The sequence below is a fragment of the Panthera leo genome, chromosome D1 (genome assembly GCF_018350215.1).
Source record: "Panthera leo isolate Ple1 chromosome D1, P.leo_Ple1_pat1.1, whole genome shotgun sequence".
Taxonomy (NCBI): Eukaryota; Metazoa; Chordata; class Mammalia; order Carnivora; family Felidae; genus Panthera; species Panthera leo.
In genome coordinates, this window is record NC_056688.1 from 81,299,470 (window position 1) to 81,315,349 (window position 15,880).

Consider the following 15,880-nt stretch of genomic DNA (forward strand, 5'->3'; position numbering starts at 1 on the left):
AGAGAACTGAACATGATTTGGCAGGATTGGGTGTGCCATACCCGTAGGGATTTTCCTAGATATGTATATGAATATCATTACCACTTTCTGACTTGACCATAGTAATTATGGCCTATACCAGGCATGGAAATTATAAGGTACTTCTGCTATACCTGTCTGCTTTCACTGTGTAAGAGTCAAAGTCATCTCCCATGACCCTCTTTTCTGGAGACTCTACCTATGGCCTCAGAATCCTCTTCATCACTGCTCTCCTGACAGCCATCACCAATTGATTAAAATGACCCCGGATGTAAACCCTATTTACCCTTCCTGTCATGAGCACATCTGGAAGTAAAGTCATAACATAAAAATAATGCATATATTTAACACCTCAGTGGTTACTTAGCTCACTTGGTTGTGATCAGAAATCTTTGTGAAATCACCTGAGTTGGAGTTAAAATGTAATTTCTTGCCAAACAAACAAGTCTCCATGAGATACATTTCCAGGTATACACCATGTTCTAGGTAAGACCAATCCCATTTGGCCCTCGTTTCTCCAGAGGGACTCAACAGCCGTAAGAGACAATTAGCTGGCACTTTTATTAGCCAAGCCAGCTGAGATGACACATTGTGTGATGCCCTACCTATTTTTTTTTGTACTAACCTACTATGGTACCTTTCATCTGGCACTCTCCAATTGCTTCCCACCCATTAGGTCTCGTAATATATACTGGAAGAAGCAAACCTTTGTTTGTCTGAAATGGTAGAACTGATAACAAGTGGAGTTTCTAGAACACAAAGTTACATTATTGTCACCGATGGGTCGGAAAATGGAACCAGAATGTAGCTTGGGACCATGCCTCAAATAAAATTAAAAGATTGCTCTGAATCCAAAATATAAAAAAGATATTTTATTTGTATAAAAAAGATATATACAAATCCTATAGCATCACATGCCTGATGCTGATGTCACACAAAGGAAATTTTTTGCAATAGATCATTAATAGCAGGTTCTGAGTTTGAAACAAGATATAAATTGAATTTATGTTTTGTCTCTCCTTAGGGGCATGGGCACTTTAAGAAAAAGAAATACTTGAATAATAATTAAACAAGCAGCATCATGGTTATATTATTTGAGGATAATTTAATGATATTCTTCAGAGATACAATGGAAATTGATGACTGGGAAATTCCTTATGGTTGATAACACTAACAATTGTTTAATATAAGCTTATTTTTTTTCCTGAGTCATATGGCATTATAATATGATCTTCTTCATTTAACTGTATCTTTATGGAAAGATTAAGTGCTCCATTTTGTTGCTAAGGACATTCTACAACAATGTCCTTTGTTAAGTAGAAGTTGTGACATAGCATATACATATATGCAGGTGTACATACTTGTATGCATACTTACATAAACCAGGAGCTAGGGAAGGTTGTAAACACCTGATTTAAGAAAACCCTAATAAATCGGGGCACCTCTCCCCTGCCAGTTCCATCAAAGGGAAAAAAAGCCAGAAAGAGAGTGGGGGGTATTGCTAAAAGATGATGGAAACAATTTAAAAACAAACACTACCTCCTTAGAGCATTACCACTGCCGGCATGGTCTGCCTATATTACCAGACTTTATAAGCATAAGGTAGCCCTACTGAATCTTTATTCAGTGCCAGAACTCTGAGGCTGTCCCTCTGGCTGGGTACTCCTGGCTCATAATCACCAAGAGAGAAGCATGCATGGTAGGAAAGGCTCAAGATACCAAGTCATAATTTCCTTGTTGAATCCTGGTTTTGCTACTTACTGGTTTCATGAGCTAGCCTGATCACCATCATATTTCCAAGACTGCTTTCTTATTTGTAAAATAGAAAGAGTGCCACCTACCTCCTAGTCACCTGTGGGGAGTCGATGAGATAAGGTAGGGAAAGTAATTCTGCATTACCTGACACTTAGTAGGACTCCATTGGTCCTAACTATAATAATTTTTGTTTAGAGATGGTAGAAATTAAAGGTTCAGCACCAATGCGAATAGAAGTCGAGATGATTCCAACTAAGCATGGAAACATGCTGAATTATTTTGTGTTCATGTCCATACCTTGGCACATAGTAAATATACTCAGTAAATGATAATTGCATGAAAATGAAATAATTTTTCTCCAATTTTAATTGATTTTTTTTCCTGACAGAGAGGCTTTCCACGGTCACCTTATAAAGTCTACAACCCTCCTTTCTTGACCTATTCTATCTCCTTTCCCTGCATTATTTTACCCATACCACTTATCACCATTTAACATCCCCTATATCTTATTTTTGCTGTTTATTGTCTGTTCCTGTACTAGAAAACTCATGAAAGCAAGCATTTTTTGTCTGCATTCTCAATTGCTTTATCCACAGAGCTAGAGTAATTCCTTTAACAGACTAAATTCTCAATAAATGTATAAATGAATGAATTAAATAAGTATACAAACAAATGAATATAATTAACAATAATAACAAAAACAGTGAAAATAGTAAGTATAAGACATCTGTAAACTCACTTTTCCTCTACCTAGGATATTCTTCCAATTGTTGGCTCATTCAGATATGAAATCTGCTTTCTTTTTTCACTTGAGGATAGTTCTTGGGCATCTTTGTATGATTGTACATGTACATTATTGAACAGTTTGCTTCAGCAAGCAATAAGAGTTGGTGGATAGTTTGTGAGAAAAGTTCATTTTAACTATGTGTTCATAAATCTTCTGTTGTAGCAGGTGAGAGTGTAGACGTTATTGCACAAAAGTGTAGATAATTGTGGGTAGATGTGGTTTGGTGGGTAATTTTTTCTGTATACTTTTTTTTGATGTTTATTTATTTTGAGAAAGAGAGAGAGAGAGGGCATGATGAGCAGGGGAAGGACAAAGAAACAGAGAGAGAGAATCCCAAGCAGGCTCCAGGCTTTCAGCCCAGAGCCCAATGTGGGGCTCAAACTCACAAACCATGAGATTATGACCTGAGCTGAAATCCAAGAATCTGATGCTTTTAACAGACTGAGCCACCCAGGCACCTCAGTACACCTTCTTTATAATAATGAGGTAGACAGCAAAATTGCAACTGAGAGTGTTAGGAGTGTATGTGCTAGATGTTAAAAGGGGAAAGAGAAGGTATGACAGCATGGCACAAGTCCAGTCAAATCATTAATTTAAAACAAATCAACTCCCCACAGCATACCTATATTTTCCTCCAGTGATGCTGGTGTGCGTGAATACAGATAGACAGGAGCGTGTGCGTGGATACAGATAGACAGGATACAGATGGAGCATTGGTTTTAACTAGGGTCTGATAAAACTATAAGTTTATGATAAGCTGAGACAAGAGTCAGAACCCTGAGGGTATACACAAGTGGGTGAGTATAATGGCAGACGATTAGAATCATAAAGAGGAAAGTGAGGGCACAAGGGAAGGAAAGGACAGTCAAAATATAATGGGCTGAGAACTGAAAAATCTAGGTCAAGAGTCAATGGATTGAAAATCTGAGTCAAAGGATTATTGGAATTGGAGGTTTTGGAGAGTAAGCTAGGAGGATGGAGCTGATAATTGGAGATTTTAGAGAGTTTGCAGTCATTGATCAAAAGTATGCTATGGGAGTACATGAGTGAAATAGAGTAGGAGAAAACAACTTTTAAGATAGAGCCAAGGTCCTAGAAAGATGATCTGTGTATATTGCAATTTCAAAGAATTAGTTTAGGAGTCCTGCTGAAAGATTTACACTGAGCCAAGAATTTAACAATCTTTAGAAAAGCTAGAGAAGTGTCCAATGGTAGGTGACATCCACTAGGAGAGGTAGTAGAAAGTATGGATTGATAATGTGAGACTCAAATCTGTGAACCTTTAAACGAGGAGGGAGAGGAAATGGTCTTGAAGCAGCAACGAGGAGCAAGAAATTCACCACCTCATCTTCAGTCCCGATTAGTATGGGAGACAAATAGCTATTACCTGAGAATGCTGCATGGAAATTAGGGTTTCAGGGTTGTCCCAGGTTTCGGTTAGAGCAAGAAGGTGGGGGGACACAAAAGACATTACTGTCGATGACTTTGAACACAAGAGGGTATAGTGAAAGTATCTCAGAGTGTTGAGAAAGAATAGGAGATGATCACAAAGGCGATGTCTATTGCCCTAAAACAAGAGAACGAAAATTTGAGGGTTAAAGGATGATCTGGAATCCCGGTCTTCTTTAGGTAACTGATATGAACAGAGTTAAGGTGCACGGTGATGGGACCCAATTGTGAGTGATGACAGGAGAAAAGGTGGATGCGTAGGATACAGACATAGGGGCATCTTGCCAAGATGGAGAGTTCTGGGCTCCCTCTATACTCGTGCTCATAGAAGAGTTCTGAAGTGAAGCCTCTTATGCCTAGCACCCCAAATGACTGCTCAACCTTGCAAGTGGCAACCTGCTGGAAAATGGTATTGCTCTAACATGTACATTCTACTCTGTTGTGTAGAAGTGCTGCACAGCGGATTCATTCCTGGATGGAGGAGTATACCATTAAACAAGTTTCTTTCTTTCAGAGCCTTGATTTCATTACAGAGCCTTATCACTTTAGATGACTGTTGCTCCATTAATCAACTAGGCAATTTATTTTTATAAGGACTTAATGAAGTTACGAAAAGGCATACATATAATAAAAGGACAAACTGCCAGATTCATAATATAACTTATTTTGCCACCTTTAGGAAAAGATCAATCTATTAATCCTTTCTTAAATATTAAGGCAGATAATTAGAAAATCCTGACATCTCTTTTTTTTTTCTGGTTAGAAAGCTAGAATAGCTAAATAATAACCATGGCAGCAACAGCACACAGAGTTTATTTGCTGAGTATCCTCAGTGCTGAGCCACGACCTTGCAAGGGGCAGAGCGAGGAGAGAATGAGAGGCCGAGGCTAGGTCTGTACACTCTGAAGAAGGTTCTCAATTTGTTTCTTGGCTCAGAACCCAGGGCAGAAGAAAAGGAAACTTACCCATGACCTGAAGGGAATTCCGAAATCAAGCTCACGGATAGCAAATAACAATGACAAGTGGATTTTTCATCCATTCAAAGGACTCTAAGCCCCTTAAACACTTTGAAGAGAACAATGAAAACATGTTACATTTAACGAAGCTGACAGTTCCTAGGAGCTCTTAGCTACAGAAAAAAAAAGTGTGCAAATCAGGACAGAACCCTTAAAGAAGGACACCTAGGATCATTGAAAATCCCGTCCTTTGAAGGAGTGTTTGAAATCAGTAACCCTGGCTTAGGAGTCAGAGTGACCTGGGGTACAGAGTCAAGTTCATCTGGGAGGAGTAAAATAGCAACCAAAAAATAATTTCTTGTACATGAAGCTGTTGTGAGGTTTTAATAAGTTCGCATGTGTGAAACATTTAGCAGGATGGCTGGCACATATGTGTGTGATACGTTACAGCTATTCATGAGAAGAAGGCACACAATTTTCGAAGCTATTCTAAGAAAATAATACAAAAATATGAATACAAAATAAGGTATGAAAGTAACTAACCTGGGAAAAAAATCACAAATTTACAAATTAAAAAAATCTTCAAATACATAACATAAAAATTCAGAAAGGTAACAATATTTTAATTAACTTCCCACATGCTTTTTGCTCTACATTTTTTGTCTGTGTTTTATGAAAGTACCTTTTAATATGACATTTAAAAAATATTCCATAGAACGTGTAGAAGAATAATGCAGTCTTTCCTCTTCCTCTAGCATGGTTGATTGATAGTCTTTTTTATTGATAGTTTTGAAAAGTTTATTTCAGCTTTAGAACTCATTATCGGTAATGTCATGTATTTTTAATATTGTGGCAAATTTGAAAATGTCTGAGATGTGTTTCACATATGTTGGAAATGTAAACATAATTTCCCATGGCATATTTTCTAGCTCCTGTACTTCATATCTTAATTATTTTGCATTATCAGTGCTGGACGCCATAGAGCACCTCTCCATACAACTCCTGGCCTTGCACCTGAAAGTGTCAGCATTTGAAGGGGAAGGAGTTTCCCCAGAATTCATTGCTGTATTAAGATAGTTAATAATCTTGAAAAATTTATGGAAGTGCCTGCAAGCCACATAAATGTCTCTTACTAAATCCAAACTAAATGTATCCCTGACTCAACAGTCAATTAGTCAACTGTCAGAAACACTCAGGGCCACTCTACATCCAGTATTTGAAGAAGTCAGAGATTCTGGCTGCATCTACAGGGAACTTTTAGACAAAATTATAAATATACACAATTCAGTTATTCTTTGACTACTTTAATATTCGCTTGAATTGTGGATCAAGAAGCATTATGTTTGTTTGTGCATGTCTGTCTCCACAAATTCAGATATAGTGTTCCAATAAAACAATGTATCTTTTCAGATAATTAAGTGATAAGCATGTATCAAAGTCTTATTAGAGTTTTACTGCAAAGGAAAAGTCCTCTAAGAGACCAATGCAGAGATTTCTGTGTTGGTAGAGGCAGTCAAAAGAAAAGAGAATGGTTAATAATCATTTTTAGGCTCCAAACAACAACAAAAACAGAAAGGATTTCAGGTCAAAGAACTTTAGACTCTTGATTGATGGAGCACTGAGTGGATGAGCAGTGAGCCTTCCCGAAGTTCTCCATCTCATTTAGATCTATTAGAAATTTGCTTAAACATTTTCATCTGTGCTGCTAATTTCTTCCCAGAAGGATGCTGCAAATTATGTAGCTCAAAAATTTCTATCCCAAACCATATTTGGAGTCATTTTGCTGTTGGCAAGAAAAAGGTCAACATTTGGATTTGGATTTGGATTTCAGCCAAATGTCTTCCTTAGGTAACTTAACCTGCAAGAGCTTCAATTTGCTTATCAACTGAATGAGATCAATAACATTTTAACTTACCTGGGTTGTTGGGGAAATGATATTGGTTAATTTAAAAATAGCAAGCACAAAGTCTGGGACAATGTAAGTGCTCAGTAAATGCTAGTTCTCTTCTTCCTCTTTGGGACTATGATGCAACACATTTTTTTTTTTTTTTTTTTTTTTGTATACTCTCTTTAGGAATAGATGAATGGACTCTCAAAACCAATAAGTTTTGAATTAAAATATTTACTCTAGAAGCAATTTTACAGTCTTAAACTCAAAAGAAGAAAAAGGACAGACAGTATGTTGTTTGCTAGGTTGTGGGCAAAAGGTGAAAAGTATCTGGAAACTGATTATGACTGAATTTGTGAATCAATTTAAATATAAAGAGTGACAATATCTTTATTTTTCTTGCAGAAAGATATACAATATGTTTCAATTTTATAAAGTATATTTTATATTGTATATCTTTTATGCAGTAGAAACCAAGAACTTTGTCTATATATAAAATTTCCTCTGTATGACACTAGAATATTGAAAAAAATTGGTTATTAAAATTTGTTATACAATTAAAATGAATTAAGCATAGTTAGACCACTTACAAACTGCACCTCATTTAATTCATTCATCGCCCCTATGAAGATGATTTTACTACTCTCAAAGTTGTGAAAATGGAGAGTTGTCGTTACTTAAGCTTCTGTCCCTGTCATTCGTCACACAATTAGAAAGGCATATAGGCAGCTTGCAAACCCAGAACATGCCTACTCCAAACCACATTCTTTGTCTAGCACCACATTGCCTTTCCTAGGTGTTTTTGTTTTTTGTGTTTTTTTTTTAAGATCACTGTAACTTGATCAAGAAGATAAATTTTGTTGTGTTTATTATAAAAATGAAGTTAGTAATTTCTTTAAAAACAATTTTTTAACGTTTATTTATTTATTTTCGAGAGGGAGAGAGAGACAAAGTGTGAGCAGGGGAGGGGGAGAGAGAGAGGGAAACACAGAATCTAAAGCAGGCTCCAGGCTCTGAGCTGTCAGCACAGAGCCCAATGCAGGGTTCGAACTCATGAACTGTGCGATTGTGACCTGAGCCAAAGTCCAGCACTTAACCAAGTGACCACCCAGACACCCCACTCATTTCTTTTATACTGGCTGTCATTTGGGGCACCTGGGTGTCTCAGTCGGTTAAGCATCCGACTTCGGCTCAGGTCATGATCTCACAGTTTGTGAGTTCGAGCCCCGCATCGGGGTCTATGCTGAGAGCTCAGAGCCTGGAACCTGCTTCAGATTCTGTGCTCATTCTCTCTCTGCCCCTCCCCAACTTCTCTCTCTCTCTCTCTCTCTCAAAAATAAATAAAAATGTAAAAAAAAAAAAAAAAAAAAACACAATTTTATACTTGCTGTCATTCACTGGTCATGCCAAGCACGGTTTTGAGTGAACTCTACCCAATTCCTGAGGGAAATTGGAATTATAAGGGAAAGGCAAATTTTTAACACTGTTTAGGGCTCTGGCACTAGCTTAAAATGAATGCAGACCTTAGTTCTGGATCACTTGGTTGGAGGCCACAAGCTATTTCAGAGATTAACTGGTCAGGTATCCTGTCTTGGTGAAGCTTTCCTGGGGAGGTCAGGCCAGCACATGAAGGGGTGTCAGGCATTTCAGAGACTCAGTTATGAATTTGTTTTTCCTTTTTTCTTTTTTTTTTTAATTTTTTAAAAGTTTTATTTATTTTTGAGACAGAGAGAGACAGACAGAGTATGAGTTGGGGAGGGGCAGAGAGACAGAGACAGAGACAGACAGACAGTATCTGAAATACGCTCCAGGCTCTGAGCTGTCAGCACAGAGCCTGTCGCAGGGCTTGAACCCAGGAACAATGAGATCATGACCTGGGCTGAAGTCGGAGGCTTAACCAACTGAGCCACCCAGGCACTGCATGTTTTTTTCTTTTTTCAGTCATAAATTAACAACCGGTGTGACCATACCTTTGGGTACATACCAGTCATAAATATACTGTTCAAGAAAAATACTTTGGATGGAATTACCAAAAATTTAATTATAGCTGTTTATCAATGGTGAGAGTGTAGATGACTTTTATTTCCTTCTTTCTTTTATTTTCTTCATTCAGCATATACTTCTTGAAAGCTTCATATAAAGCAGGCACTGCTACACCTCTGTTTCAGAAGTGAACCAGGCAAGGTGCTGGTCCAGTTATTTGCACTGGTGTTTTTATATTTGTAATCAGAAAATGTCCAGCAGAATTGGGAAATTTAAGTGTATCAAATAGTTGAATGGTAAGATGAAGAAAGGGCCTAAAAGAAATTAGTCCTGTGCTTGAAATGGTTATTATATTTTAGAAAACTATGCGGCAAATGCTGACGAGGTTTTATTTGTGTGGACTCCCAATTTTATAGCAAGTCAATTGAAAGTATCCATTTAAATTTGAACAAATGCTACTATAATGTGTATACATAAATGCCGATACCATATTGAGTGACAGAAGAGGTAGCTTTAGAGGGACTCAACATCAAAAAGTATGCTCTGGTCAAGATTGTCGTGGGAGTTCTCCTGGCATCTTAATATAGCATGTTGCTGTTTCTGTGTATATTCTTACTTCTAAATGCATTTTCCTAGAGGAAAACCTATCAAGCCTGATTTTAGGAATTGGTGAAGACTGTCAGTGCTTAGGGTTCCAATGCTGGCCTTACCATGTTCTTAGAACCTAGTTGTTTGTTGTTTTCTTTTCTACTTAGTATTGTTAGAGAGGAAGAAGGAGGGGAGGGAAATTGGAAGTAAAATTAAAGAGAGACGTGATGGCCTTAGACAAAGAGGAAATTTAACAAGACAAGCAAGTCCTGACTAACCAGTTCCCAAGGCACAGTGTCAAGTACAGTTCAGTCCAAATCTTGTCACTTCCACATATTTATAAGGTCTTTCTATTGATTAGCCTACTTTATAGTTATGCAAAGAACTCCATGAACTATATTTTTGTAAGGTGCTAAGGCGGGGAGGCGGGGGAGAAAGTAGCTTTCTCTGGGCATGGACACATCAAGTGTTCCACATTCGAGGCCCTTCTGCTAATGGTAGAACCTGTTCTGTGAGGTTTCTATTTCTACCTCATGTATAGTGATGTTGCAATCCTCTGTGGGAAAGGCACATTATGCTTGAGGATGTTACTGAAAATAAATCTGGGGAGTGGAAGAGAGTCTTTAGTGGTACTTGGATGTTATCTACATTGGCGATCTCAGAAGTGTTGCTCTGATAAACTGTTGTTTCAGCGGGTCTTCTTTCGAGAAGGCTTTAAATCTTTATCTCTTCTGATGAAAACAATACTTGGAATTCCTTTTTGCTCTCTGTATTCAGACATATTTAACTTCGTTTGTGCTGGGGATTGACCTCTTTCCCCTGCTCCTTCTCCATGAGCTCCTACCCCCTGAATGTAGTAAAGTCGTTTTTAAAGCTTTTTAAATAATAACTGTTCCAAATCAAATTGAACTTAATTGCTTAATATATAAAACAGGTATAGAAGGGACTTCTCTATGGGACTCTTTTCCCATATCTCCATGGAGCATCATTTGAAAACCTCTGGAATAATGGAAAGAGCACTTAACCAGAAGTTGGAGTCACAATCACTGGATTCCACTCAAAAATTCAGATCAGGGGCACCTGGGTGGCTCAGTCAGTTAAGCGTCTGATTCTGGGTTTCAGTTCAGGTCATGATCTCATGGTTCATGAGTTAGAGCCCCACACTGGGCTCTGTGCTGACAACGTGGAGCCTGCTTGGGATTCTCTCCCTCCTCTCTCTCTGCCCCTCTCCATACACGCTCTCTCTCTCTTTCTCACTCAAAATAAATAAGCTTAAATTTTTTTTTTTAATTCAGTTCAATGTAACATTAACTGAGTATGTCAGTGTACCAAACACTAAAAATTCTAAGGAAGAAAGAAACTCTAGAAACTTAACTTCTAAGTGTAGATGAAAGCAGATGTAGAAGAAGGTAAAGTGTTGTAGATGCTTTGGCAGATTTCTAGACAAGGTGAGTGATGCTTGTCAACCACTCTGGGCCTTATTTTCTGAAATTTGAAATAATGGAGAAAACTACATATAGAATCTAACCTCTTTGAGATGCTTAACTTTACGATTCTGTTACTCTGTGCCATTGGCTTTAGATCACAAAGGGAAGCCACTGGAATTAGACATGAGGAAATGGAAATTCAAGATGCAGCCTGTGTATTTTAAAATTTTTTAAAGTGGAGAAAACTGTCACTATAGTCAGAGGCAGGAGTAAAAAAAATAAACACAATGTATACTTGCCGAGGGACAGAATTATGCCACATCATCCTCAGCTTTTCCATAATATTCCTCCTACCTCCATGACTCATGTGAAAGCTGACTTTGCCCTGATAACAAAATGCCCTTCTCCAATGGAGGCCTCTTATCTTCCTCCCCCATCTGCAACCCAGTTTCACAGGACCAAGAGGAAGAGTTGATAAACTCTACACACGGAAGGGTAAAAAGAACATAGGTGGTTGTACAACTTGTACAATGTATACTTTGTAGGAAATAAAACTGCTCTATAATCCATTTCCCACAGACAATTAGTGTTAAAACCTGGCATATTTTCTTTTGGGCACTATGTATATATAACTATAATATATCTGATTTATCTAGCTACTTATCATATATACACAATATATATACACATATATATACAATATACTATAACTTTCTATAACTTCATCAACATCTATATTTGTTTTGACACTTTGTTCTAGGTGAAATTATTTTTCCTTTATACATTTTCATTTTTAAAGTATTTTCACTTTTACATTGAGAAACTTTAATATACTCCCTGTCCTCTTTACCATCTCACGGTCTCTGCCACCCTGCTCATTCTGAGCCATTGTTCCTTTGTCCTTCCACATGAGTGCATGCCAAAATTTTCACCACCAATTACAATAAAATTATGAATATTTGCTTGTCACTTTCATGGCTTATAATATACTCTTTTAGAAGTCACTGATTAGAAGACTCCTAATTCTTCTTGAAATTCCCATACCAGTTATTTAATCCTGAACTAGATGCCAGTTCATCCTCTCATCCTCTACTATCAAGAGATACTCAACACCCAAAGAACAAACAACTCACTTAAGAAATGGGCATGGGGCACCTGGGTGGCTCAGTCGGTCAAACATCCGACTTAGGTTCAGGTCTTGATCTCGGAGTTCGTGAGTTCAAGCCTCGCTTCAGGCTCTGTACTGACAGCTCAGAGCCTGGAGCCTGCTTCACATTCTGTGCCTCCCTCTCTCTTCCCCTCCCCTGCTCATGCTCGCTCTCTCTCTCTCTCTCTCCCTCCAAAATAAGTAAACATTATTAAAACTTTAAAAAATATAAATGGTCAGAAGACCTTGGGGCTTCCGGGTGGCTCAGCCGGTTAAGCGTCCGACTTTGGCTCATGTCATGATCTAGAATTTACTTTTTAGAATTTACTTTTTAGTGTAGGAGGCAAAATGTGAGCCAGTGGGACATATCTTGCTGATGACTCAGGGCAGTGTGGTGGTTTATTTGATTATGTATTATTGAAGTTTGGGTGCGTTTAGATGGACTGAGCACTTTGCAGTTTATGGTAAGTCTCAGTCTTTCCTGCTGTGTTTATATTAGGCCACACACCTGTACCTACTTGAAAGGACCTTGAGGCCACTTCAGCAGGATGCTTCCGCTCCACCCTTTTTCTCAGGTCTTGGCATATGTAAATACCCTTTCTTCTTTCCATGGCTATTTGATATAGTTGTGTCAGGGTACCGTGCAAGCCTTCCTAAGGTTCAGCCTACTCTTCAGGTCCCATCTAATTGCCCAAGTTCATAATTTGGGTTTTGCATCTGCTCTGAAATTGGCTGTACAATGAGATACGGTCTTCCCAGAATCCCGCTTCCTTTTCAGGCCCTCACTCAAGCTCAGAGCCTCCTGCTGTAAACCTGGGGGAAACTTCAGGGTTGTCGTAAGAATCAAGCCCATTGATATTTTTCATCACTTGGTATTTCAAAATTTACTTACTTTCTAAAATATGGTCTTTTGGTCTTTTGAGGTATAATTTACATGCAATGAAATCTCCGTAGATATGTTTTGATCACTTTCGAAAATGACAAACTTTTATAGCCACCTCTCCTGTTAAAAGTATGGAATATTTCAGGGCTCCTAGATGGCTCAGTAGGTTAAGCATCCAACTCTTGTTTTCAGCTCAGGTCATGATCTCACAGTTTCATGTGTTTGAGCCCTGCATCAGACTCTGCACTGATGGTGAAGAGCCTGCCTGGGATTCTCTCTCTCCTCTCTCTGCCCCTCCCCTGCTCATGCTGTCTCTCTCTCTCTCTCTCAAAAATAAATAAGTAGACTTTAAAAAAATAAATGGAATATTTTCATCACCTCCAATAGTCCTCTCATACCACCTGTCAGTCATCCTAGCCTCAGAAGCAACCACTATTCCAATTTCCAAAGTTAGCTAATTTTATTAATTTTGTTTTTATTAAGTTTAGTAGGAGTTAATAAGTAGTACTTTCCTTCCTTCTTTGATGTTTGGTATACTGATAAATCCCATGACCTCCTTCTAACTAAAAAATTTTTTAAGTGAGAATATTGATTCACTTGAGTTTAAATAATTTGTGAATAAAATGAATATATCTCAAACTGAGAATGGATCTTTAACACGAAGCCTAGTTTGTCCCAAGGACAAAGATTTGTGAAAGTTAAAATTACACCAAAGCCAGTCTTCACGATCACAAAAACCAAGATTACCTTTATTTCTTAGATTTTCTGGGAGATGCTTCTAGGCAGAGTTTTGCTGGAAAGATACATTAGGAAATGACCACGTGACACATTTAAACTTTAAACCTTGACTGAAGTCAGTAATAATTAGAATTTTATTGCACATTCTGTGTCATGTTCTGTATGAGAGACTTTAAGTCCTAGGCTTATAATCACTTCACATCATAGCTGCCTATTTTAACACAATGCTTTTCTTTCTTCAGTTTTCCTTCCATAATAAGTTATTTCTCTGTGTCTCTCCTTCAGTGTACTTCCTCTATATCCCACCTATGTTTTAAGTTCTAGATCTCCCTGTTGGTAACAGTAATCATGGCCAACTCTTTTTATAGCAGATCAAGTATTTGGAAAACTTCATTTATCTTCCTGTCAATGCACTTGGCTATCTCGATTCTTTTAGCCATACTTCCTCTTATAAAACTGTATAGAAAATCAGTATATAACATATAGAGTAGGACTGGGGAAAAAATTAAAGCCATAAAGACTGTATGGACAATAACTAGCAAGAGTTTCAGTCCCAACTCTATAATTTATTAGCTATGTGTTTTTGGACACAGTAAATTCATACCTTTGTTTCAAAAGTCTGATGAGAGTAATACCTGCCATATCTACTTGTGTTATGAAAGTAACAAAATTAGGGACACCTGGGTGAATCAGTTGGTTAAGCACCTGACTCTTGGTTTGGCTCGGGTCATGATCTCACGGTTTGTTGGATCGAGCCCCACATTGGGCTCTGCATTGACAGAGCAGAGCCTGCTTGGGATTCTCTCTCTTCCCCTCTCTCTGCCCCTCTCCCCACCTCATGCCTTCACTCTCTCTTTCAAAATAAATAAACTTTAAAAAAAAAAGCAAGTGACAAAATTAAATCATATGTGAGAAAGGGAGATATAAGATAATGTGATTATGAACATTGTATTTCCTAACCAATATTAGGGCTGATTTCTAATTATAAAGAAAAAGACAACAAAACCTCAGAATCATCTTCCCCTGGCATTCTTTTGTGAAGAAGGCAAGAGGCTGTATTCACAGATAGGAAAGAAGACCTCACTCCTTTGCTCTATCAACTGCTTGTGGTGGTGGTGGTGGTGGTGGTCTTTTCCCAAAAGCACATGTTTCTATGTTTTTGCTATAATTCTTCCTTCATTATAACTCTTACTACAATGTAAGTTAACTTTCTTTAGATGACTGTCTCACTCTACCAGATAAGAAGATCCCTGAGGTTAGAGTTCCTTGCCCCAAATGAGAGAACAGCAAATGGAAGGATGGATGGATGGTTAGATGGATGAATGGTACCATGGCTTTTAAGAATTCATGTATGAGGTCTTAATGATGTCCACAAAGTCTTGAATGCTTGCTGTAAGATGAAGACCTCTTACCAGAAAAAAAAATCAATCTTTCGCTTAATTGTTTACACAGAATATTCACATTATGGTTCAGGCATTTCTTTACTTTTTCCATGGAGGCCCTTGTAGTCCATGCTGAGTTCACCTAGAAAATGCATCCAAGTGTTTTCTCTGTTTTTTTTTTCCTTTTCTTCTCCTTCCACCATGATACCTTGTGCTTTTCCTCTCTCTCTCCCAACCCATCCCTCTCTGGGTTCTGGAGGAGTAGCATCTAGTCTTTATTGTCATTCCTGGCTGGAGAAGCCATTCTCTAGGTCTTTTAGATGATTTTGAATAAGCGTATACAAGTCAAAAGGGACAATATATATTTAGCTCACTAATATTGACCATTTCTTGTAGCATCACTTTGATAGGTCATACTAGCAAAGGCCTATGCTTATAATCCATTGAAAAAAATTACTTTCTAGGAGTTTATGCTGACAGTAATGTACAGAGACATGGAGGAAGGGGTGAGGGAAAAATAAAAGTCCATTTATATAAATACAAGTTTAATTTGTTTTAATAATTTAACAATGCAGTGGAAATGCATTAATCCAAAAAAGAAAAGCAATGATGAAAGAATGTGATGTGGTTGGGTAAAGGGTAAATAATTAATAATAATAATAATTAATATTATCTATAGCCACAGTCTTCTTGGAATTTTGGAAAAGGAGAAGAAGTACACTGACCTATACTTGGGACCTTATTGAATGGGAAGAAGAGGAGGTAAGATGTTATGAAACCAGGAGATAGAGAAACTGGGATAACACATGATGCAGAAAATTATTCACTGTCCTTAACATCCAAGCTGGAAGCAATTAAACACCATTAGATTTTCCCTTG

At 37.8% G+C, this 15,880-nt stretch overlaps 1 protein-coding gene across 4 annotated transcripts in view; it reads left to right on the top strand.

Moving 5' to 3' along the window:
- ANO3 (anoctamin 3) overlaps positions 1-15,880 on the top strand; it is a 184,780-nt gene that overhangs the window by 127,104 nt on the left and 41,796 nt on the right. For all 4 annotated transcript variants that reach the window (XM_042905626.1, XM_042905628.1, XM_042905629.1 and 1 more), the window contains one exon: positions 15,681-15,763. In XM_042905626.1, coding sequence (XP_042761560.1) covers positions 15,681-15,763 — 83 coding nt within the window. The remainder of the gene's footprint in view (positions 1-15,680; positions 15,764-15,880) is intronic.